Below are 25,693 nucleotides of genomic sequence, written 5' to 3'. Positions count from 1 at the left end.
ATTACAAGTAAAAAAAATTATACAGGGAAAAGAATACACATGTAAGAGTAACATTTTAAGTAACTGCTTAGTTTTGTTTGATTTTTTTAAAACAATGGTATATGAATTGTTGTTATAATCATACTGGACAATAACACATTACATAACCGCATGAAGCCAAAGAAATACAAATAAAAATTCATTGAATTCCAATGAGAGGGGAAAAAAACATGAATGAGGCATTATTCGTCCAAAGAGCATGAGTGCCCTCTGGTGGAGAAAACAGTTTCTTCGTTATTAGCCTACTATTTAGAAATCAAAATGAGCATATATCCGGTTTTCCTTGGTCAATCAGTGCCAGATAAAAACTGGGATAGAGGTTGAAATCCGCACTTTCGAGTCATGTTGAGAGCAGCGCTTAATATCAAATACTTATTTTTTTACGGTGCTAAAGACCACACGATTGAGCAGGCTAGCGTGAAGCTAGAACGGCAAGCTTGCGTCTGATTGGTATAATGGAGTCATGTGATTATTTTTGAGACGTCTCATTGGTGAACTCGGTAGAGCTACTTGCTACTACTACAGCTGTTATAGCTATTCGGCATCGCTGGCAAAAACAATCTAATTAATCTAATAATCTCTTGTTTATTTAGCACCTTTGGATAACTTTGAGGGTCCAACTGAATGTAAAAGAGTGCTTATTCACCACCACAAAAGCTTCGGGAGCAAAATAGTATCATGGTGAAAATTTTCACAGAACACCGGCTGTGAACACGTGTGTGAATGTTCTGACCCAGAGACATAAAAAACGCCAGGCTGGAGTTCGCCAAAACTTACCTGAGAAAGCCAAAAACATTTTGGTAGAATGTTCTCTGGTCAGATGAGACAAACGTTAAGCTTTTGTGAAAAGGCATCAACATAGAGTTACAGGAGAGAAAAAATGAGAACTTCAAAAGAACAGAATACAGTCTCCACAGTCAAACATGGCAGAGGCTCTTTGATGTTTTGGGGTTGCTTTCCTACCTCTGGCACTGGACTGCTTGACCGTGTCCATGGCATTATGAAGTCTAAAGACTACCAACACATTTAGCAGCATAATGTAGGGCCCAGTGTGAGAAAGCTGAGTCTCCCTCAGAGGTCATGGGTCAAAGTCTGCCAATACTTTTGTCCTGCCCATTTTTGGAGTTTTGTGTAAAATGACAATGATTTAATTTTTTCATTCTCTTTTGCGTTTTTTTCATTGCAATCAAAATAAATGAAGATATTACTACCAAAGCCTTTGTAATTGCAATCATTTTCTGGGAGAAATTGAGCATCATCTGACACAATTGCAGTGGTGCCAATAGTTTTGGCCAGCACTGTAGACTGGTCCTTAGACATCTTTTTTCATTCATTTTCCCCCCAAAATCACTTTAATATTACAATACTTTGAATCTAGGGGTGCTCCAGTGTCCCCCAGAAGTGGACCCGCCCTCGATTCAAGTGACATTAACAAACTGATATAGAGAAATTAGCTTCTTAAAATGATTTTTCTACTCTTATTTTAAGGATCCTCACTAACACAACTTAATATATTGCAGTATATGTCAAACTGAAGCCCCCCCCACCCCCCCCCCCGCCTCCATTAGTGCCAACTGGGATGGCAACCCTATCTTTTAGGGTGGCAGTTGCCCCCCACCCCCTGACCCTGGTGGATTCGCCCCTGCCAATTGAGAAACAAATAATAATTTGGGTCTTTTTTTATGTAGCATCAAAAATGTCAGTAATTCCACCCTAGTGACAAACTCATTTTAATTGACTGCAGGAGGATGATAAGCACATGATTGGACGTCTATCATTGTCAATGGCTTTGAAAGAGTGAACAGCTTGCCATAGATACTAGTTAGCATCAGGTTCACCATTCAAACTCAATCCATCAAAACTGCATAATCGATCGGTCACACCATCACGGCAGCAGAGTCGGAGGGACGCTTGATTGGCGGCAGGAAACTTCTGGCTGGGTCCTGCAGAGTTTGCTTACAGACCCGACCTTCATGGACGCCGGCGATCACTCGTCCCTAGTTTTGATGAGAACGGTAAAAGAGGAAAATGAAGGATATTTTGTCTCGAATCGTACCGGCTTTTAGTTATTTTAGTCATATACAGTGCCCTCCATAATTATTGGCACCCCTGAAAAAGATGTGTTTTTCAGCTTCTAATAATTTCTTTTTATTCAAATAATATGGGACCTTAATGGAAAAAAAAGAAAAATCCAACCGACAATACAAGTGCATTCATTCAGTGGGGAAAAAAATCCCACATAAAGAAAAAAATATTTGACATCAAATAATTTGTGTCGAATTATTAGCACCCCCGGTGTTAATACTTTGTACAACCCCCTTTTGCCAACAAAACAAGGTCTGGGGACTGAGATGGCCATGGGAGGAGCTTGATTTTGTGTCTGGTGAATCATTTCTGTGTAGATTTGGCCATATCTTTAGGGTCATTGTCTTGCTAAAAGACCCAGTGACGACCCATCTTCAGCTTTCGGGCGGAGGGCAACAGATTTTGATTTCAAATGTCCCCGTATTTCAAAGCATTCATGATGCCATGCACCCTAACAAGGTTCCCAGGGCCTTTGGAAGCGAAACAGTCCCACAGCATCACTGACCCACCCCCCATACTTCACAGTGGGTACGAGGTGCTTTTCAGCATGCGCATCTTTCGTGGCACGCCAGACTCACTTAAGCCTGAGTTATACTCCTGCGTTGCGGTGACGGCGCAGCGACTACGGCGTCGTTTGACATTCGATAGTTCTGTGGTGAGGGAACGCGCTGCTCTGTAATTCACCGCCAAGCCACTAGAGGGGTTAGGGTTAGTCTCACGATTTCACCCGTTGCCACCCGTGTCTCCGCGTCAGACGTACCTATAAGAGTCGGGAGGCTACCCCCACTCCCCGGAAGTCTGCCAGAGGATTACGTTCGGGTCACCTGGTTTTGTTCCTTCACCGCTTTTCCGGAGCGTTTGGCTCCCTGTTCGTTTGTCACGGTAAGCGATTTTCATTGCTAAAGGAACACCTGGTTGTGCTGTAACGGGGATTCTTTTGACAAACTCAAATCTAGCGTCATCGCTGCCATTTGTTATGCTTGTTTTTGATACTTGTTTTACTTGCTCTTGTGGGATTATAATCAATGAATCTCATTCTGCATTTTCTAATCAATGAACATTGTCTATTTTGCAAAAGTGTGCCTGTTACTGATTCACCGCGAACCTGGAAATTTCGGAAAACAGCACCTCATATTCACTGTGAAGTATGGGGATGGGTCAGTGATGCCGTGGGGCGGTTTCGCTTCCAAAGGCCCTGGGAACCTTGTTAGGGTGCATGGCATCATGAATGCTTTGAAATACGTGGACATTTGAAATCAAAATCTGTTGCCCTTTGCCCGAAAGCTGAAGATGGGTCGTCACTGGATCTTTCAGAAAGACAATGACCCTAAACATATGGCCAAATCTACACAGAAATGGTTCACCGGACACAAAATCAAGCTCCTCCCATGGCCATCTCAGTCCCCACACCTTCTTTTGTTGGCAAAAGAGGGTTGTACAAAGTATTAACACCAGGGGTGCTAATAATTGTGACACACATTATTTGATGTCAAATAATTTTTTCTTTATGTGGGATTTTTTTTCCCCCACTGAATGAATGCACTTGCATTGAAGGTTGGATTTTTCTCTTTTTTTCCCATTACGATCCCATATTATTTGAATTAAATAAAAATATTAGAAGCTAAAACACACATCTTTTTCAGGGATGCCAATAATTATGGAGGGCACTGTAGTTCTAGAAAGCCATCCTTTTTAACTCATTTGCTCCCAAAAACGTATAAATACGTTCTATTTTTAATTGTTTCAGTGTCCCAAAAACGTATTTAAACGTCTTTTACATTTGTTTTTTTTCACAACAGACATCTCTAGGTTCTGATGCAACTTAGCTCCAAAGCACAATGCCCCAAATCCATTTTAAAGCAATAAAACTGGCCACTGGAGGGCCGTAGCGCATTTAGTGAGACCCGCAACCCTATTCAACAGCAACGAGAGGCCAAGCCGCAAAACCGGGGCGCTGGCGGAAGACGACCGAATGGATGCTAGGCGGCAGACACCGGGCAGAACAACAGGGAGGACGCCCGGGATGCTAGGCGCTGGACGACCGGGACCACCAGTACAGCGGACAATGCCGTTGAGTCCGTGCTGCTCGCCGAGCAGAGCCCGCGCCGCCGTGCTCGGCCGCTCGCATCCCCCGCGACCCTCCAGTGTCCCGCGACTCACCCGGAAACGCGCACGGCCAAGCCAGTTCCCCCCCAGGAACACAACATGCCCCACACAAGTTCCCCAGGCGAACTCCGCCACGAGGCAGTGGTCACCACAAAAGAAAGACTCAAAAAAATCCATCTTGATGAGACAGGCGGCGATGAGGGAAAAGTTGACCCCAGCTGTCGCGGCCACAACAGCATCATCTCTCAGTTCAATAGTTTAGTTATGTGTAAGTAAATTGTTCCTTTGCTATCAAAAGCTCTATTTGTCTTGTTATGTTATTTTGTAGAAGGAAAATTATTCAGAAGTTTGGGATGTCACGAAAGCAAAAAATAGCTGTGTTAAAGTCAAAGTTATGTTTGAAATGTATGCTTTAACAAAAAGCTCAATTTTTCTGTTTTTCATCAGAAATTGGAAAATTGCTTAAACTAAGCTATTTTCTAATGCTGATTTCTAAAGAATGGAAAAAGATAGGAACTAACTTTTTTTCCTGCTGAAAGAAGAGAGTAATCTTTCTTTTGGTGGGTTCCATGTTTATCTAGCAATAGAACAAGATTTTCTGTGAGCCTTGCAAAATCAGTCAAAATCAAGTATAACGGCCGGAAGCCAAGTTGGTTGCACCGGTGAAAATGGCTGGGAGTAAATGAGTTAACATCCGGACGTTTACTAAAAAATGTTTTGCAATGTATCATTTCAATTCAAAACAGGATGATTGAACATCTATTGCGTTAAAGGCACTGAAAGAAGTTTTGGAGCCTGCTGACCTTCCTTGTGTTGAATCCTAAAGCTAGGAGAAGCTCGAAGAGTCCACACGATGGCTGTTGTTGTTGAGATGTTGGTGGAGAATGTGCAACATCTCCTGAATGTTGGGCACATAACCGGACTGAAGCTTGGACCAGATGACAACATCTGAGGTGGCGACAAAGAGTAACGTGTCATGGTTAGAGGGCGACCGATATGATGCAGATTCTAATTTTTTTTTTAAATTCAAAAATCAGTTTTTGTTAGTGTCTGAAACTGATTTTCTAAGCCGATATTCGAGGCTGATGCCTTTTTTTTTACGTTAATTATGAAATATTCACTATATCAATGGATATAGTCAAGTTAAATTTGCATTCTGCTGCTTCCTTTTGCAACATTGGCCTCTAGGTGACGCAAAAACACAATTAACAAAGGTCATCACTCAAACAGTGAACATATCAGTTATCCTATTGGCTCATGACAGCCGATATTGAACCAAAAAAAAAATAAAAAATCCATATACCAGCCGATAAATCGGTCAACCTCTATAAAGAAAGATCACCACCAAAACAGTCAACATAACAGTTACGCTATCATATCAGTAAGATATCGGTCACTCTTGAAAAATAAAATCCATATGTAGAGGTATGAAAAAGTATCTGAAATTTTTGGAATTTCTCAAATTTCTGCATAAAACAGGCATGAAAATGGGTCAGGGGTTAAAAAGGTGAGAAAGGTGTGGAGGAAATATGTTCCGGCGTTCTGCCAAAATGTCCGCCGTCGGCAAAACGTCCTACATGTGGCGAATTTGACCATTTTAATTTTTCACATAAGGCTTAATATTCGAGTTAACGGGGGTTTAATTAGTTGAAGGAGTTGATTTCAACCACCATTGACTCGCGCTAGCTTAGCCACTCCAGAGCCCTGAAACTAACAAATAACTGTCAAACTGCACAGAATTTGTTCAAATCATTTCCAACGACTAATTAAACCCCGGCTAACTCAAAGATTAAGCCTAATGTAAAAAATTCTGAACTTCCCCTTTAAAATAAAGACCATTGAATATGGCCCTTAAAATGTTGTCTATAAAAGTTTTAGAGCAATAAAACAAACAACACAAATGAATAAAATGAACAGGAATCCTTCAAAGTATTTCCTAATGGGTCCAAATTGTTTTTCGAACAGATCATGTGACTATAGAACCTTAGAGACAGCCGTTTGCATTGCTTAGCCAAAACTACAGCTGAGGAGGCAAGATGGATATTTAGAATTTCTTTAAACCTAAGCTTTCAAAACCCTCAACAACAACTGAGCTTGAACCGAGGATTGAGCACGAGCAGTATCAAAAAGTCCTGGCTGTCGTGTTACCCGTTGTGCTGTAATTCCAAGTGGTGCTTGAATTGGATGCTTATAGCGGTGGACAGTCTTTTTGAGCCAGCGCAGTTTGCAGCGCACGTAGATATTTTTGTTATCTTTACTGGACAAAAATGTGAAGTAATGGCTGTGTTTCCAGTGTGCAAATGCAGCCGTTTGTAGTATATCTCCTGCCTATTTCATTGCATCCTGGCGAGGTAGCAAGGCTATGTTGTTTTGGCCGCAAACTCCCAGCGCTCACGCATCATGGTGAAGGTAAAGTAATTTCAAAATAAGAGAAAACAGTGTTTTACCATGCATAACTTTAATCAACAGTCAAATGTAATGGCAGAGGCATTCCTACAAGTGTCAGGAAATAACATAACAGATGTGTGTGAAGGCACAATTACAGGACTTGCAGAACAAGCCCACAGTCAACCATAGGAAGGGGGGGGGGTAGACGCTCCCTTTTGTCTCAAAAGGCGGGAAAACAACCCGGCTGTCCCACATACTGAGAGGGACCCCCCGGAGATAAAGAGAGAAGACCCCGCCATCCTGCAGGGGAATTTAAACCAATCAGAGCAAGCTAAGAATAATTGCAGAGATCACATAGCCAATCAATAGTCGATAGGAACATGTATTTGCATATTGTGTAGTATGAATCATTCTTGGGCAACTCGGGGTGTGTGCTTCTCCTGATAGACACAGGAAAGTACGAGGCTGTACTGAGAGGGACCTGAGACCCGAGTGCTGTATTAGATTTGCTTGTTAGGAATAAATCCACTCGTGTGTGAAAATGCCGGCTTCCTGACGCCTTTCTTTTCAGAACGAATACGCGTAATTGTTGGAAGAGTGTTTGGTGATAAGGTAAAACTTATATAACACTAAAACGGAGTCAGGTAATTATTGCGTAATATTTTAAGGTATGAATGATTCCCAACAATGGTAATACACGTGACCCTTTTTGTTCCATCCCCGATTAAAAAATGTGACATGTGATGTCAGTCCCATGACTGCAGTATTCTTCATTCTACACACATTATGTAGTAATAGTAACGCACAGGCATCAAGGAAAGTAATTTTACTCAGATTACTGATTTAGAAAAATGAACGCGTTAGATTGTTCTTTACTGAAAGAAAGTAATCAGATTAGTTACGCATTACGATACCGCGTTATTGACAACACTGCTTTTATATTACCGTTAAATACACAAGCTTGACGGTACCTTAACGGGAGCTATTTTTTCACCGGACGCTCCGGCAGTGTTCAACGCAAGCTGCAACGAACGGCAGTAACTTTGTCATACCACAAAATATGAAAACGAAAACCATTACTCACTAAATTCAATATGCTGGCCAATGCATTCATCTAAAAACAATTGGGAGTGATACTTTACCTCCTCCAGCGAATGTGAATTTGTGCTTAGTACAAGATCATCTGTCGCAATTAGCGAACTTTGACGCTCTTTTTTTGGTTTTTTTCCTCTTCGCATACAAACTTGTTTCTCTCTCAGCGGCTGTGATTAACCTCAATGAAGTTGCTGTCCTAGCTAAGCCTTGCCTATCATTCATCTTTGTAAGTTTTTAGTAACTTTGTGTATTGGATTTGAAAGGAAAATGTGTGTTTTGTTTTTGACGAACTTTTTCATGGAGCTAAACTGTTGAAGCTACTCACATGTGGAAAAATACGAGTGTACAACGTTTTAAATGTATTCATTTGGTATATTTCAGTTACCACGATTTGAGAGATCAATAAATTGAAGAATTTACGCCTTGCGTTTGGAGTGCTTGTTTTTGGGTTTGCTGGAATAGCGTCACTGACACACGCAGCATCAAACAGGGGAAGGGGTAAGCGCTGCCGCGCCAAGCTAATTCTGGCTGCATTTTCGACACATGAAAAATAACGAATACGTACTAGTGTATGACGGAAAATTTTAGTGGTTTTGTAACGCGACGTTTTCATAGCATGGTAATCCGTGAAGGTAACTGGCACATGCCTACAAACGACCCCCCCCTTAAAAATTTTTCTCCTCGGATCTACACGATTCACGTAGGTCATCCTTTTTTACTTCAAAACGGCGAATTTCGCCGAAAGGTGAGAGATTTTCATGCCTGATAAAATCACCGTCAAATTTGATCTTTGTCAAAATCACACAGATGAAAAAACTGCTTGAACTAACACCACCCAAACATTGATAGGTTCTAATTAGGGCTGTCAAACAATTAAAACTTTTATTTGAGTTAAGTCTGTGTGCGGGCCAGACGTTATTGATTTTATGACAGAGGCTGGGGGCCGGATGAAATTTGACCACGGGCCGCATTTGGCCCCCGGGCCGGACTTTGGACATGTCTGCTTTAGCAGACACTCTGGGGTTCGTTTTTACCTTTCTGAATATTCTGCGCTTAACTCTCGGCATCATCTTTGTTGGACGGCCACTCCTTGGGAGAGAAGCAACAGTGCCGAACTCTCTCCATTTTAATGCTGCAACGATTAATCGATTAACTCGAGTATTATATTAGAAAAAAATACTCAAATTAAATTTTCTTGCTTCGAGTATTCGTTTAATTCAAGTGGCTTTGTAATGGTTTATTTTGAAAGTGTTTGCATTTAGTTTTTTTGATGAGGGTGGATACACTGCCCTCTGGTCTGCCTCTTTTCACATGGCTGAACCCAACTGCTCCCTGTTAAGACCAACGTAAGCTAAGTTTTTGTTTGAGCTGATGTTTTTTAATGCATTCTTAATTAAGTTTATAGGTATATTTAGCCATTTTTGTGGGAATATGTCTGAACCATTTGTCAAGAGCATTGAGAAGAAAAAAAACTTTAGTATAGCATTTAAGCTAGCGGACTTTTTCGATGTAAGTTAGCCAATTGTTCTTTTGTGGTACATTGATCCTCATTTTTAAAAAAAAATACCGTTTGAGGCTCAGCTCAGGTATTTTAATTTTTCTTATCCGATTACTCGATTATTTGAACTAACTAGCCCATTGATTAATCGACTACTAAAATATTCGATAGCTGCAGCCCTATTCCATTCGTAGACAACTGTCGATTGATGAACATCCAGACTTTTAGACATGGTTTTGTATCCTTTCCCAGCTTTTCACAAATGAAAAATCGTTGATCACAGTTCTTCAGACAGCTCTTTTGACCGAGCCATGATGCACATCAGACAATGCGTCTTATCATTTCTCAACATTTCTTACCAGGTGTGTGTTTTATAGTGGGCAAGGCAACTTTAAACCACTCATCAGTGCTTGGGCACACACCTGACTTAATTTTTTGGGTAAAAATTGGTTTCAGTTGCTCTTTAAGTCTCCTTAGGTAGAGGGTTCACTTATTTTTTTCCCCACTGTGTAATTGTTTGCATGCTATCCTCGTTAAAATATGAAAACCTATAAATGTTTGGGTGGTTACAGTTAAAGCAGACACTGTATTTTCATCTGTGTGATTTTGACAAAGATCAGATCATATTTGACGATGATTTTATGCAGAAATGTGAGAAATTCCAAAAGGTTCAGATACTTTTTCGTACCATTGTATAATGGCCGAGCTTGAAAAAAAAAAAACCATATCTGCCGTATATCGGTTGTTTTTTAGTCACGGGCATAGGCTAAAATTTTGAGAGGGAGGAAGAAAAAGGGACACACCGTCCAGAGTGACTTCGAAGGCTCCGGTGGACAGGAAGTGGGTCTCCATCATGTTGCAGAGGAAGAATGCCATCAAGCAGGAGAAGATCTGACGAGACACACGCATAGCTGCTTTAGGCTGTCGGCGCGGGTAGCGGTCGCCCGAGCCGCGCTCACCTTGTTCTCCTGGCTCCACGTCCAGAGTCTGGGCGTGTCGACGCCGAGCGACGCGAACAAGTTCTGACCGCTGACGATCAACAAAATGGAGACCAGCTTCAGCAACCACGCCGCGCTGCCCAACACCCTGAAAGAGAGAAGGCGTCAAGCCAGGGACGGATTGGGACCGCTAATGAGACGGCGTAGGTACTTGTTGAAGGGTGTCGGGGGGTAGTTTTGTCCCTCGATGCGCATGTCGGGGTACAGCTGTCCGATGGCCCTGGAGTACTCTTGGAAGACTTTGGCGTAACCTCAGGAGATGCTGCAAACAAACCAGGGTCCAATTCATTGCAACTTGGAGGACCAACTTTGACTGCAACTGGGTCACAAGGGTGCTGGAGCCTATTTCAGCTAACTAAAGGCAATAGAGGTCCTCCATCAGACACAAATTTATATAAAAATGATGTCAGTCGTTTGTGCTTGCGCTGAAAAGGTTTCGTTGGAGCAGCTTTCATTTTTAAGACATCTTTTATAGGTCAATCTGAGGTCAACTAGTCCCCCATTTTGATTCAGAATGGCTAAAATGGTGTCATTCGTTTATGCTTGTTTGAGCCGTAATTTTTTTCATTTGTGCTGCTATCGTATCGTTTAATTTTTTCAACCAAAAAAAAAAAAAACAACAACAACAACAACAGATGGGCAATTGACAATACAAACCAAAAACACAACAAAGCAAACAAATATGCCAGGGAGTGTAATTCGAATTACAAAGCCTCGTAGACCCTCCGTCTCAGCAGACGGGGCGTACCAACTCTCTCAATAAAAGAGGGGTGTACCTACAACTAGCGCGAATGTAGCACAGCTGAATGGCACCCCTTCGGGTCCATCTTGAAATAAGAGGAGGGGCTTGAAATAATAATTTCGAGCGATACCGTGACAATATCTCAAGCCCCCCATGGTATTAAAAATAAAAAATATATGTTTACCACTGTCGAAGTACAATTATGACGTCTCCCGCCGTTATTGACAGCCAGCCAATGAGGTGACTGAGTGCCTTGGCCCAACCTTCTGACGTACTTACCTGCAAATTTCATAGCAATTGATGAGGACTATATTGTTTCATTTTAATGTCAAAAACACCAATTAAATATGACATTTTTTCCTTTAGTCTTGCAATTATAAATGCCTATGAAGGCGTTTAATTGGTACCTTCTAAGAGCCGCGGCAAATGTTTTTGTCAGGAAAGTAAGCTAGCTAAGTGTCTCACCAGTACTGGAACCTGAGGACGGGGCTGCTGTACGGGGAAGGCTCGGCCGCCCTCCCGCTTTCGGTGCCGGGGGCGGCGGGCTCTGTCAAGACGTCGGCCTGACGCGGGCTCGACCTGCCCACGTAGACGTCGCGAAGCGTCAGCGCCGTGAAGAGAAGTAGAGCAGTCAACAGTCCAGTCTGGCCGTACTCCGCCATCTTGGCTGCTCTCTCGGCTAGCTTCTTTTGCTTGTGTTGTTTATTTGGCGCTTAGCAAACCCATATTAAGATACATGACTGCCATCTAACGGACGGAAGTGTGTAACACGCCACATTTAAAATAATTTATTACACAAAAATCAAATATACATTAAAATAAAAACATTTGGTACGCGCGTCGCGTTGTTAGATGTGCAGAACGGAAGGCACAGGATTCGTGTGTTGCTCACGAAAGCCTTTATCTTCCATGTCCGAATTCCCGCGGCTGACGGAGCGTACCAACCCTCTCAAGAGGGGTGTCCCGTCCTAATCACGTCACATCTAATCGTCAAAAGACAGCACGACGTCATCAACGGCGCGACAACACCTGCTCGCTGCTACTGTCCGCCGACAACCGAAAGGTGAAAACGCCGCTAAAAAGCCGCCAGCAGGTGAACGGAAATATCACAATTTTATTGTTAGCTTTAGACTTAAAAGAATGTGACATTTATTTGCCGTTTGTAATTTTGTAATGCGCACATTTGCTGACAACCTGAGTTGCTTTTTACATTGACCACCCGATAATATGACTTACATCGCTCAACCTATGGAAAGACGTTCTTAAATTATTAAAATTCCTTCAAAACCTGGGGGAAAGACAATTAGTGCTGCAATTAAAGATTCGAATTAAATTTTGCTCCTTAGAGTATTCGTTTAATTAGTGGCGTTGTAATGGTTTGTGTTTGTATGTAGTTTTGATTTGGGTTGCTACTGTCCTCTAGTGGCAACAGTAAATATGACAACTCATTTCACGTGGCTGCATCAAGCTGCTCCTTGTTAAGACCAACATAAAGAAAGTTTTTGAGGTTTTTAATGCATCCATAATTTAGTTTATAGGTAGATTCAGCCATTTTTGTGGGAATATCTGTTAACCATTTGTAAAGAGTATTGTAAAAAAATTTTTTATAGCATTTAAGCTAGCAGACTTTTGCTATAAGTTACCCAATTGTTCTTTTGTTGTACTTAGATCCTCATTTATTTTTTATACTGTTTGAGGCTCAGCTCAGGTATTTTAATTTTTTATGTTCCTTATGTGATTGCTCAAACTAACTAGTTCATCGATTAATCGACTATATTTCAAATTTGGCAGGAGCGCCGTCGACATGCTGGCCCTCGGGGCGGCCCGCGTCCTGCGCCGTCCGTTCGCCGCCTCGCTCGGGAGGCCTCCCTTTGCTTCCGCCGTCTGCCACCGCTCGTCTTCTGGGGGCGGCGATCCCGGATGGTACCAGCAGGCGGCGCACTCGGCTCCCGTGCGCCTGGCCGAAGACTTCCTGGTGGAGATCCAGCAGAGCGGCGCGGTCCCCTGGTGGCTGGCCATCGGCGCGGCCACCCTGGGTGTCAGGACGCTCGTCACGCTGCCTCTCGCCGTGTACCAGACGCGTATCCTCGCCAAGGTGGCCAAAGGAAAAAAAATGGCAGGGCCGAGATCAATAAGTGGTATTTGCCATGTGGCATTTTTTTTGGGCCATGAGGCATTTTGATTTTGCCATGTGCCATTTTTTGCCATGTGGCTTTTTTTTTTTTTTTGGCCATGTAGCAAAATTTATTTTGCCATGTGGCATTTTTTTGGGGCCATGTGGCTTTTTTTGGGCCATGTGGCAAAATCGATTTTGCCATGTGGCTTTTTTTTCGGCCATGTAGCAAAATCGATTTTGCCATGTGGCTTTTTTCTCGGCCATGTGGCAAAATTGATTTTGCCATGTGGCTTTTTTTTTGGCCATGTGGCAAAATCGATTTTGCCACGTGGCATTATTTTGGGCCATGTGGCATTTTTTTGGGCCATGTGGCAAAATTGATTTTGCCATGTGGCATTTTTTTTGGGCCATGTGGCAAAATTGATTTTGCCATGTGGCATTTTTTTTAGGGCCATGTGGCAAAATTGATTTTGCCATGTGGCATTTTTTTTAGGGCCATGTGGCAAAATTGATTTTGCCATGTGGCATTTTTTTTAGGGCCATGTGGCATTTTTTGGGGGGCCATGTGGCAAAATTGATTTTGCCATGTGGCTTTTTTTTGGGCCATGTGGCAAAATTGATTTTGCCATGTGGCATTTTTTTTTTTTTTTTTTTAGGCCATGTGGTAAAATTGATTTTGCCACGTGGCAAAATGTGTTTTGACATGTGGCATCAAAAATCACAACCACATTTTTCTGCCATTTAAAATGAATGGAAAATTTGGACGTGCATAACCGTCAATGGCATGGACGGTGCATGGTCTGAAAAAATGTAACATACACAAAAAAAAAGCCACATACCAAAATTCCATTATGTCACATACCAAAAAAATGCCACATGGTAAAACCCATTTTGCCACAAACAAAAAAAATTCCAAATGGCAAAATTTTGCCACATGGCGATTTACCACTTTTAGCTCTCTTTCGAAAAAAATGTCCGTCCTCCCAAAATGTCACTCTCGCTCCTCCCGTTTCCCACGTGCAGATAGAGGGGCTTCGACCGGAGATCACGGCGCTGGCCGAGCGGTTGAAGTACGAAGTGTCAATGAGGGCCGCCCAGCGAGGCTGGACGGACAAGCAGTGTCGGTGAGGCCCAGCCCCGAAAGCCGCCGTTTCCCGACGCTTTTTCCGACGGCTTTGCACGACGGTTCAGGTTTCACTTCCGCAAGAATCTCCGGCGTTTGATGTCAGAGCTGTACGTGAGGGACAACTGTCATCCCTTCAAGGCCTCGGTGCTGGTCTGGGTGCAGCTGCCGCTTTGGATTAGCCTTTCGCTCGCACTCAGAAACCTCAGCGTGCAACCCTCGGGTGAGTCGCACTCTGTTTCTAGAAAATAAGCACGACAGGTGGACCCCCCCCCCCCCCAATTGGAGGTGTCGTACCCAATTGAGCCCAAACCCGGTATATCGGGTCACTTCCCGTTAATTTGGGGTCGCGCCCTGTTGATTCGGGGTCAGTTTTGGGGTCGCGCCCTGTTGATTCGGGGTCAGTTTTGGGGTCGCGCCCTGTTGATTCGGGGTCAGTTTCGGGGTCGCGCCCTGTTGATTCGGGGTCAGTTTCGGGGTCGCGCCCTGTTCATTCGGGGTCAGTTTCGGGGTCACGCCCTGTTCATTCGGGGTCAGTTTCGGGGTCACGCCCTGTTCATTCGGGGTCAGTTTCGGGGTCGGGCCCTCTTGATTCAGGGTCAGTTTCGGGGTCGGGCCCTCTTGATTCAGGGTCAGTTTCGGGGTCGCACCCCGATGGTTTGGGGTCAGTTTTGGGATCGCGCCCCGATGGTTTGGGGTCAGTTTCGGGGTCGCGCCCTGATGTTTTGGGGTCAATATTGGGGGGTAGCCTCCTGTTGTTTTGGGGTCAATATTGGGGGGTAGCCTCCTGTTGTTTTGGGGTCAATATCGGGGTCGCCTCCTGTTGTTTTTGGGTCAATTTCGGGGTCGCCTCCTGTTGGTTTGGGGTCAAGTTCGGTGATGCGTCTTGTTGGTTTGGGGTCAATTTTGGGGTTGCGTCCTGTTGGCCCCGCCCCAGTCCAAAGCCCCATCAATACCAGTCAGACAAGTGAATTATTTCTATGCTATGGACAATATAATGGGGAATAACTTTTGCCTTTCAGAGCACCAACCCTCCTTGGCTACAGGGGGTGCTCTGTGGTTCCCTGACCTGACGTTGCCCGACGCCACTTGGCTCCTCCCAATCTCTCTGGGTCTAACCAACCTGCTCATTGTGGAGGTACGTCGCCATCTGCCGCAAGCCCCATGCCGGTGACGTCACGTGACGCCGTTCGGGATTTTCAGTTATTCGCCCGGCAGATGACCACTGTGAGTTCAGTCCAAAAATGGGTGAGCAACGTCATGAGAGGTATATCTATACTGATGATTCCCATCGCCGCCAACGTCCCTTCGGTGAGTTCCTTGCCGTTCGTGAGAAACTACCCCGTAAAAAAAACAACAAAATACAAAGTGCTACCGGTTTCTTCGTGTCCAGTCTATGGTGCTTTACTGGTTGATCTCTAGCTTGGTGGGCTTGAGTCACAATCTCCTGCTTCGCGCTCCCGCCGTCCGCAAGGTCCTCAGATTCCCCAAACACCACCCCGACTCCCCGCCGGATCAGGCCGGAAGAAAGCACGGCGAGTAAGCGGTGCAGATCCCGACAGGTAGCAATTGGCAAAATGACGCCTCGTGAACCAGTGAGACATTGGGTCAGCCAAAGTTCATATTAGCTATCTACTGACACCCGCTGTACAGGTGAAAGTATAGCAGATGAAATCTTGAAATGCTTTTAAAAATGGCCCAAATCCATCTTGTTACTCAACACACTGTAGTACTGGACATACCTATATGCCAGCAGGCACATCATGTAAAATTAAAGATGGTTGTTTTGTGTCATGGATTTTAATTTGGAAATACATTTTGCTTTTGGCGGGAGGGGTGTAGGGTGTTAAAATCTTCATTCTTTTTCATCCCAAAAGGAAAAAAACATTTGACAAATGACAAACAATGTAAAAACTACCGTATTGGCCCGAATATAAGACTGTTTTTTGCATTGAAATAAGACTGATAAAGTGGGGGTCGTCTCATATTCTACACAGAAATGGTTCACCAGACGCAAAAATCAAGCTCCTCCCATGGCCATCTCAGTTCCCAGACCTTTTTTTGTTGGCAAAAGGGGGTTGTACAAAGTATTAACACCAGGGGTGCTAATAATTGTGACACACATTATTTGATGTCAAATATTTTTTTCTTTATGTGGAATTTTTTCCCCACTGAATAAATGCACTTGTATTGAAGGTTGGATTTTTCTCTTTTTTTCCATGAAGGTCCCATATTATTTGAATAAAAGAAAAAAAATTAGAAGCTAAAAAACACATCTTAATCAGGGGTGCCAATAATTATGGAGGTCACTGTATATCAGTATCAGGATCTGCCTTTGAAAATTCCATATTAGTCGACCTCTAGTATTTAGCTACCTGTTGCCGCCTCCCACATGATTATGGACCATTGGGCAGCGCACACTCGGCAACAGCATATTTGTGAGTTCCTTTTGAAGAAAAAAAAAAAAAACATTTTAAGGGCAATTAGGTGAAGGTGGATGGTTTTCCACAGCATACCAACACTGCGGCACAGTGGTTGAAAAACACTGCCATAAAATGGTACAGTACAGGTACAAGTACAGTTGATCTTAATGAACTCAAATGCTGCCGCTAAAGAGACTTCGCTCTCACTTCAAATGTAGTTGACGTCTATCGCAGTCAATAAGTTAATACGATGTCAGAGGGGAAAAAAAGCACTTTTGCATGAGGTGAAAGGCACTGCTTTCTTGTTTTGACTCTCGTGCACTTGATTCCTCTTATGTGTCCATTTTCACATCGAGTCCAAGTTTACCTCTTCTCCATACAATTTGACATTTGCTCCGCCCCCTCTACAATGCAGCGGCTCATCCTCCAAAGCGGGCTTCACTTTCTCTTTCCGACGAGCGTCCATCCGTCTTGGTCCTCCTGAGGAGCACCTCTAATCTGTTGATCGCTAGCGCTGTCTGTCGCGTTTTCAAATTCCATCGCCTACGCACGCACGTACAGAAAAAAAAACTTGAATAGCTCAAACGGCTCTTTCGTCCGTCTGGATTTGCGCGTGTGCCCGACCTGCGTTTGTTCGTCGCCGTCCGAATCCGAGTCGGGGGGCGCCGTGACCTTGACCCTGGCCGTTTGCTTGTGCGTCAGCAATTGGATGGAGTGAGACAGTTGCTGCAGCGCCCCCTGCTGCCACTGACTGAACATCTGAATCAGTCGCAAACACACCTGGACACACACACACACACACACACACACACAGCATGAATGATTAGGCCTGTTGCGATAACAAATTTTATCAGGCGATATATTGTCTCATTAATTATTGCAGATATGCAATATTATTGCCAATTTTTTTAAACAATTCAACCACTAATGTATTGACAATAAATCATAATAAATCATCCAATCAAATGCAAAGTGCACATGTTAGCAAATTGAAGCCAAATCCGCCAAGCCACTAGAGGGGTGTGCGTTATGTTTGTACGGTTTTGGGGCATGCTTGTTGACTTCCTCTAGTTTAACGGAGAAGAAATAAACAATGCAAGATGGAACTCTTGAATGTAAATCGTCTGCTCATCAACATTGAATAAATGTTGAACATACAAATGTTGAGGGGCAGGCGACGCAGAAGACGGTTTTCGGGGCGATCTGGCTGACTTTTGATGCCGCATAGAGAGTTTTAGACTCGGGTGGAGAGAGCTAGCTGTGGCGGCTAGCTTCAAACTGGCGTCAAGCACTGCGTCCAAGGTCTGCAAAGCCCTCCAGCCCGATTTGTTTGCCGTGTCCTACAACCAGCCATAGCAGATTTCTGGCGTCTATGGAACTTCCCAAACTGCGTTGGGAAGCGTTGCCTTGATTTTAACGTTATCATAAAAAGCACCGAGGCACTCGCAATCAGTTGCCACGTTTACATGGAGCCAAATATTCCAATTACAATCGGAATATTTGTTCAAACCGAATAAATGTGTTCCATATGAACACCTCATTCGGAATGAACAGGCCCACACCGAATGGAATTTCATTCCGAGTCACAGGGGTGGAATATTCCTTTTCCCAAACCGATTAGAAGTAAAATTATATCATGTAAACAGGGAAGCGGAATGGTGTCTGGTTGCGTTCTTTCTGCACATGCGCCGTACTGACGTGGTGACGTCACTATGTGACGTAAGTAACGTCACTTGCAACATGGCTTCCAAGCACAGCGCACCTAATTGGAGTCCGGCGAAAAGATTGTATTTAATTCAAACTTTAAAAGAATTGAATATCATTGCTCGCTTAGACGGGGCGTAAAACGAGGAACAGTGAACTATTTAAAAAAGTTCACGAGAGGTTACACGAAGCCGGAATAGACCGGAGCGTTGACCAGATTAGAAACCGGTGGAAAAGCGGCTACTACAAGGCAAAAGAGCAAAACAGCAGAAGCGGATACGACCCCACAAACACAACAAGTGGGTTAAAGTTAAAACAGCAGCACTCCGACGATCGATCTCCATGTTTTGCAACGTGACGCTTTGTTTTGATTAATCTGCGCATGTCAGACGGCAGTTGTCAAACGTCCTTTCGGAATAAAGGCAGTCACATGTAAACGCTGGATCGGAATAGATGAAGTGACATGTAAACAGCTGATCTGAAATTTCCATTCGGAATGATTTGAATCGGTATGAATAAAAGTCAGCATGTAAACGTGGCTAGTGATTGGGAATATGCCTGACTGAAGTTGTATGGTAAAAATAGGTTTCAATAGCTCCTTAAGTCTCCTTAGGCAGAGGGTTCACTTATTTGTTTTTCCCTCTTCTATCATTGTTTGCATGCTATCCTCATTAAAATATAAAATCCTATTAATGTTCGGGTGGTTTTAGTTAAAGCAGATACTGTTTTTACATCTGTGTGATTTTGACAAAGATCAGATCATATTTGATGATGATTTTATGCAGAAATGTGAGAAATTCCACAAGGTTCAGATACTTTTTCATACCACTGTATGAAATCAGGTCATTAAACGGGGCAGTTTCAGTGCAAATGATTGTTCCCAGTCAAAATGGATTGAACACCCATCGCCTTCAAGTAGTAGCCAATGAGTTAAAAGCAGGAATGGCGCATTCACAATTGTGAAGTGCTCTAATGCGGTTATTTTAGCAATTAGCATGCGGTAACCTTACGCTGGCTAGTGGTCTGTTCAGAACTATCATTCTGCGTGCGTGTTTGGCCAACAACTCATTTACAGTGATGTCGTGTCTTTCAGCGAGTCCATTAGCAAGGTGGGACTGTAATTATTCAGTAGCAGTAAAGCCATTAAGAGCGGCGGCGAACAAAACATCCTCGCTTTCGATTGTTCCCTTTCTTCACTGAACAGTAAATCAGAACTGGTGTAACATTAATGATCTTTTTTTCCCCCAAAACTTTGAAGGATTAAAACCCATTAACAGCCCCAAGAGGTAATGTGGGTTCTCCTTCCCATGGGCTCACCACCTGGAACGTGAAATATGAAAACTTGACTTATTTAACATTATAAAAGCTAAAGGGGAAAAAACCCTTAAGTTAAACGGTCATTGCAAACAAGCTGCACTGACGGATCAACCGACCTTGACAAATAAGCTCAGTACTGGCGAAGCATCGCATCGCATCGTGTGACAATCACGTCATTATTATTTACTTGCCTGAGGTGTCGTTCAAGATGTGAAATAATTAATGGAGTGCACTCTGACCTCATTAGAAATGCATTAGTTAGTCTTCATAAACACACCTGCATGAATTATAAGTAGTGCGTGCTCAAGCACGACAAAAGTCAGGGTTTAGTATTTACATACGTTTTAATCTGGAACCACATGATTCCTTAACAACAAACCCATTTAGTCCTAAGCAGCTGATTGAAATCCGCTCCCAACCACGTCATTTTAGTCCTTCGAAACCGCATCCAATAGTTCTGAACCACTCTTAAAGAACATCTACCCGGAATGAGATCAGTCTTAAACCAGTCCTGAACAGATTCAGTCGCAAACTACATGAAACCAGATCAGACAGCCGACAGCTGATCTGAAATTTCCATTCGGAATGATTTGAATCGGTATGAATAAAAGTCAGCATGTAAACGTGGCTATTGATGATGTATCGTGTGTGTGAACTGTCTGTTATTGAATATTAAAGATCAAAACAACTCTTTTGACACCAAATCTGTGCTTTATTCTTCATATACTTTAAGTGTGACACAGAAATAAGTCACAGACTCACATTGTTTGTTTGGTAAAAATTAGTTTCAGTTGCTCTTTTAGTCTCCTTAAGCCAGTACTTCTCAAATAGTGGGGCCGGCCCCCCTAGGGGGGCGCATGTGACCTCGGGGAACATACTTTTTTTGCCATACTAGAATAATGTATCATTTTCAAAGTGTGCGCAGTATTTTTGAACAAAACAAGAGCACACAGCAAAGAGCACGAGCTAAGACGAGGAAATATGACTAAGCATATTTGGCTTTGACTTTTATTACAGTGGGAGACGAGAAAAGATCAGTCTGTGTCTAAAAATGTTTGCAACGGACAGCAGGAAGCCACATCAAATAAGATGTCCCTTATAAACATTAGACCCCATTCACATTGAATAAGCCACTTGATTTTTTTTCAGCCAAGACGTGCCGAATATTGCCAACAATCGTACCGCTTTGTTTCGCAGTATTACATCAGTAAACCAGCGAGCACTCTAAGCATCATATAAGGTGTCATACCAAGTTGCTCAGTGCAAAATAGCAAAAATAAAAACTGTCCCACTGTCCAATGACCCTGTTGTTTTTGTTCGATTAATTTTTGTTTTTACGGTTGAATGGTTATTTGAATGTATTTGTAAAAGGCCAATATCGTTTTGTGTATTTTATATTTGTGAACGATCTTTTCTATTTTGTAAATTGTTTATGGATTTTGGCCCTGCGCTGCGCGTATTTAAACGACGTAACATCCGGTTGCCAATTAGCAGACAGCTGCGTCTTGTCAACGCAGGAGCCGGTAAGCACGCTTCCTTGTTGAGTTAAATATCTATCCTTTGCTTTTAACATCTAACACGTGCAAACTGTTACTTGATTTGACCAGCTGATGTCTGCTTGCTGGTCTTGAAGCGGCTTCCGTGTTCGGATTGATTTGCACGCCTCGGAGAGCGCAGCGAGGTATTTTATTTGTTTGGAATTGTTTGAAAACTGATCACTGTGAAATGTTAATTATTTTGTATTGAATTTTAGTTTCACGGTGTCGTAAGGACGTTTGGAAAATAAAGAAACCTTGCACATCAGTCGATCTCACGTCGTCATTCCGAGGGGCTGCTACAGTATTATTTATTGATTGATTTTATTGAAATTTATTTTTCACTATTAAATGGTCTAAAAATGTACCGTGAATGTATTTTTACAGATTGGACTTTTTTTTTTTTTTTTTTTAAATTCAGGCAAAGTGATGCACTTTAAGTCTTTTCTATACTTTATTGTAAGTTGAGCTATATATTGTTTCTTTAATATTAAAAAGGACAAAATATTATGCAGAGGTATACTTATATTAATAATTCATAGGCAAATGGTACAATTTACAGTGGCGGAAAATAATTGAGAAGCAATGCCTTAAGCAGAGAGTTCACTTGTTTGCATGCTATCCTCAATAAAATATGAAACAGGCATGAAAATGGGTCCAGGGTTAAAAAAGGTGAGAAGGGTGTGGAGGAAATATGTTCTGGTACACTGTACAACTAAGGGCTGTCCCAAACGACTTATTTTTCTCCCGGTTAGTCAGCCGACTATTTTTGCCCTTTTTTTCTCTCTCTCACTAATTCAGCAATGAAATTTTTGATGACACCTATTAATTCACGAAAACATTTTGGAACACTTAAATTCTTTATTAAAGTACCAATAAACGTGTAAATAACAACAATAAATCGCCAATAATCAATGAGGTCAAATGCTGATCGCATTAACTAGTGCAAAAAAAATGGACTGTAAACAGATTCAGAACACTGACTTCGCCTTTCCAACATGATTCAAAACAATTCTTAAAAAAATATCTAGCATTCATATTATTATATACTACAATATACTAGTATAATAGTATTATAATCATTGCCAATCAGATTTTTCATAAAGGGTGTCATTTTAAAGCTATTCTTAGTGTAAAATCTGAATTCTGAAGTACAGTATGTGGGATTAACTCCAGAAATCGTTATTTATATGACGAACATGAAGTGCTTTTATTTTTAAATGTTTACCGGAAATGCGTTCGCTAAATGGCTAACAGCTTTACACTCCGCAAAAAAAGCTCTTTTTATCATTGCATGTGGTGTCAGTAATCTTTTTTTCATTTGCAAATGCTGTTAACCAGCGATTTTTCACGTTTGAAGTGTCACCTTTTAACCGCAAGTTTGCATTTTGGACAAGACGTTGTTTTATAGGAGGATGTCTTTTTCCCCCATTAGCCTCAATGTAGCAATGCTAACGTTTACAGTGTTTAAGATACATGTATGCACCCGACGATAAAACGCAGCCATGAAAATTACCTCCTTCATTTTTATTTACTGTGCGATAAATGGACTCATTGCATATCACTACAGGCTTAGCAACTTCAATTAAACATGTCGTGAATAGTTAGATGGACTTACAAACTGGGTGACGGCGCTTGAAGTGTTCAGTCACAGCCGACGTGCAGCCAAGCTTGGCATTGAAGGGACAGGAAAACAGTGAACCCTCTTTTGTTTTGTTGAAATAAGTCAATGTTTTGGCCACTCTGATGCACTTTTTTGGCTTTGTGCTGCTTTCCCCGCTTGCATACCAAGCGTCCGACATTAAAAAAAATCTCCTGACCCCCCCCCCCCCTTGAAAAAATTTCTCCTCAGATCTACACAATTCACGTAGGTCACCTTTTTGACTTCAAAACAGCAAATTTCGCCGAAAGGTGAGAGATTTTCATGCCTGATGAAAACTTATAAATGTTTGGGTGGTTTTAGTTAAAGCAGACACTATTTTTTCATCTGTGTGATTTTGACAAAGATCAGATCACATTTGATGGTGATTATATGGAGAAATGAAATTCCAAAAAGGTTCAGATACTTTTTTCATACAACTGTAGATATATCCATTTAGAGCGGGAGCGACAGACCTAGACACACAGATTCCCGATCATAATCAAGCAGAGAAAGAATGGTGATGACCATGTCAGTACCTGAGGTAAACTCCCATCTTCTACCACGGTATCAAACTCTTGATCCATGAGCGTGCAGAGGAAGTCTTCAACTTCATCCTGCTGCAGGTCAGCTAGTGTGTCACCAAATGCATAGGGGGAGACATAACCGATTATTCACATTACATCCCTCCGATTCCGGAAAAAACGCCGGCGCCAACTGACGTGAACTCCACGTACCATTGTCGTGGAAATACTGCTGGACCACATCCACCAGCCAATCGGCTTTCTGCTGCCCGTACACGCCCCCGAAGCCGTTATCCAGCGCAATCTGAAAGAAATATCGTTATTGTCAGCCATCGATGGCGCTGGACGTCCGATTAATTTCAAACGGGAGGGATGGCAGCGAATGAACGTTCGTTCATTCGCTGCCATCCCTCCCGTTTGAAAAGAATTGGACGTCTACTAGTGATAAAGTCATTATTGTGAGGTTCCATCATTGATAGCTTCAGGCGTCCAATCCATTTAAAGCGGCTACGAGTGGAAAAACTCATGAAAAGAGCCACATCATTGGACGTCCATCATCGTCAATGGCACTGAAAAAGTCTAATTATTTTGACACTTGAGACCTAAATCAAGAGACGATTGCTTTTACCACGTTTCATTTTTTGAGGGGGTCGTACATTACTCTTTGGGTCCTGTTAGCTGTTAGCAAAAAGACAAACTTCATAACAAATAAGCAAACAGACAAAGAACTCTTTAATTCTTCTCGAAACTTCCTACACATAACAATAATTATGATAATAATATATTCGAGTGTCGTTTACCGAAATGACTGTGAGCAAAATGTGAGTTTGTTAGGCTAACGAGGAGCTTAGAGCTGCCGAGCGCCTCACCAAGTCACGGAATAACGGCGTGTTCAGACATATATACTTACACATAAATATATAAATATGTCAAGTTTGTCGGAATCCATAGATTTGTACCTGAAGAACTGGCCAAGAATGAAGAGTCGCTCGCACGCCGTCGGTGAAAAGCGCACGAGAATGTGCTGCCGACGCCGCCATTTTGGCTGTTGACAGCCAGAAACAGTCGATGTGGAGTCGCCCATTTAGCTCAGACACAAAAAGTCGATCGACGAACTATTCTACAGGTGTGAACCAGGGATACAAACTGAAGAAATACCCCTCAATGTCAGGTTATAATTCTCATTTATTGACAAAGATGAGGGAACCCTGAAGAACAAGAAAATAGCTAATTAGCCACAGCATACTAACTTAACTGAATAGAAGAAAACAGAACAACAAGTACTAACACAACAGATAACATATCTTTCTCTGTACATATATAAGCCAAAATACAACAAGAGGCACATAATTGACATTAACAGAGAGTAAACTTACAGAAATATGTGTGGAGCACAAATAGCACATAGCAATAGCATAAACGTCTCATACAACTACCAACTCTCCCACTGTTGAGATGAATAACATTACTATGGAACGGCGCTGCCCCCTAGCGGTTGGTGGCATTCTCTTCACAAACGTTCCTTCAAACTACGCCCACATGATGATGCATATAGAACTAGATGCGAAATGACAGACTCGCCAACGTTAGTACACAGCCGCCATCTTAAAGCAGTAGACTTCTAAAGGCTCTGCTGTAGTTTTATCTCATTTCTATTTATGGTCACTTCCTGTTGATTTGAGGGTATGTCAGGGTCACTTCCTGCTGATCTCAGGTCACTTTCTGCCTATTTAAGGGCATTTTGAGGTCACTTCCTGTTGATTTGAGGGCATTGCAAGGTCACGCCCTATTGCAATCAGGCCACTTCCTGTTGATCTGGCCGCATTTAAGGCTCACGTCCTGTTGATATCAGGTCACTTCCTGTTGATTTGGGGTATTTTGGGGTCACTTCGTTTTGATTTGGAGGTATTTTTGGGTCACTTCCTGTTGATATCAGATCTCTTCCTGTGGGTTTGGGGGCAATTTGGAGTCGCTTCCTCTTGACTTGGGGGCATTTCAGGGCCACTTTCTTTTGATTCAGGTCACTTCCTGTTGGTCTGGGGGCATTTCAGGGTCACTTCCTGTTAATATCAGGTCACTTCCTGTTGATTTGGGGACATTTCTGGGTCACTTCCTGTTAATCTGGCGGCATGTCTGGGTCCCGTCCTTTTGAGATCAGGTCACTTCCTGTTGATTTGGAGGCATTTTTGGGTCACTTCCTGTTGCTCTCAGGTCTCCTCCTGTTGATTTGGGGGCGTGTTTGGGTAACTTCCAGTCTATTTGGAGGCATTTTGGGGTCACTTCCTGTTGATATCAGGTCACTTCCTGTTGATATGGGGACATTTCTGGGTCACTTACTGTTAATTTGAGGGCATTTCGGTG

General features: G+C 42.6%; 3 protein-coding genes across 5 annotated transcripts; 1 reads left to right on the top strand and 2 right to left on the bottom strand.

Moving 5' to 3' along the window:
* Positions 1-1,751: 1,751 nt before the first annotated feature.
* Positions 1,752-13,050, bottom strand: selenot2 (selenoprotein T, 2). The gene is made up of 6 exons (XM_057850771.1): positions 11,417-13,050; positions 10,361-10,471; positions 10,171-10,297; positions 10,015-10,102; positions 5,034-5,178; positions 1,752-2,036 (listed from the first exon to the last, which is right to left on the bottom strand). The coding sequence occupies exons 1-5, from the start codon at positions 11,611-11,613 to the stop codon at positions 5,057-5,059; spliced, it is 645 nt and encodes a 214-aa protein (XP_057706754.1). The 5' UTR covers positions 11,614-13,050; the 3' UTR covers positions 1,752-2,036; positions 5,034-5,056.
* LOC130924309 (cytochrome c oxidase assembly protein COX18, mitochondrial) lies at positions 11,952-17,165 on the top strand. 3 transcript variants are annotated; one of them, XM_057850768.1, is made up of 7 exons: positions 11,952-12,044; positions 12,743-13,046; positions 14,091-14,191; positions 14,259-14,413; positions 15,213-15,328; positions 15,394-15,501; positions 15,584-17,163. In XM_057850768.1, the coding sequence occupies exons 2-7, from the start codon at positions 12,756-12,758 to the stop codon at positions 15,731-15,733; spliced, it is 921 nt and encodes a 306-aa protein (XP_057706751.1). In that variant the 5' UTR covers positions 11,952-12,044; positions 12,743-12,755; the 3' UTR covers positions 15,734-17,163. The 3 variants fall into 3 exon arrangements, with proteins under 3 accessions (XP_057706751.1, XP_057706753.1, XP_057706752.1); XM_057850769.1 differs by having other exon boundaries at positions 11,959-12,014; positions 15,584-17,164; XM_057850770.1 differs by having other exon boundaries at positions 15,394-17,165.
* tsr2 (TSR2 ribosome maturation factor) lies at positions 13,393-24,789 on the bottom strand. The gene is made up of 6 exons (XM_057850772.1): positions 24,709-24,789; positions 24,292-24,540; positions 23,546-23,636; positions 23,348-23,439; positions 17,238-17,393; positions 13,393-17,156 (listed from the first exon to the last, which is right to left on the bottom strand). Exons 2-6 carry the CDS (start codon positions 24,370-24,372, stop codon positions 17,052-17,054), a joined length of 525 nt encoding a protein of 174 aa, XP_057706755.1. The 5' UTR covers positions 24,373-24,540; positions 24,709-24,789; the 3' UTR covers positions 13,393-17,051.
* Between the last annotated feature and the right edge of the window lie 904 nt (positions 24,790-25,693).

The sequence above is a fragment of the Corythoichthys intestinalis genome, chromosome 11, assembly GCF_030265065.1.
Source record: "Corythoichthys intestinalis isolate RoL2023-P3 chromosome 11, ASM3026506v1, whole genome shotgun sequence".
Classification (NCBI taxonomy): Eukaryota; Metazoa; Chordata; class Actinopteri; order Syngnathiformes; family Syngnathidae; genus Corythoichthys; species Corythoichthys intestinalis.
Note: the sequence above shows the minus strand (reverse complement) of the source record. Positions and strands in the feature narration are given on the sequence as shown.

Coding starts and splice junctions, on each gene's coding strand:
- LOC130924309 (XM_057850769.1), top strand. CDS start 12,756: ATGCTGGCCCTCGGGGCGGCCCGCGTCCTGCGCCGTCCGTTCGCCGCC. Junction 14,192..14,258: donor TGGACGGACAAGCAGTGTCG/GTGAGGCCCAGC, acceptor ACGACGGTTCAG/GTTTCACTTCCGCAAGAATC. Junction 14,414..15,212: donor CCTCAGCGTGCAACCCTCGG/GTGAGTCGCACT, acceptor TTTGCCTTTCAG/AGCACCAACCCTCCTTGGCT.
- tsr2 (XM_057850772.1), bottom strand. CDS start 24,372: ATGGCGGCGTCGGCAGCACATTCTCGTGCGCTTTTCACCGACGGCGTG. Junction 23,440..23,545: donor GCAGTATTTCCACGACAATG/GTACGTGGAGTT, acceptor GTGACACACTAG/CTGACCTGCAGCAGGATGAA. Junction 17,394..23,347: donor AAGATGGGAGTTTACCTCAG/GTACTGACATGG, acceptor GTGTGTGTCCAG/GTGTGTTTGCGACTGATTCA.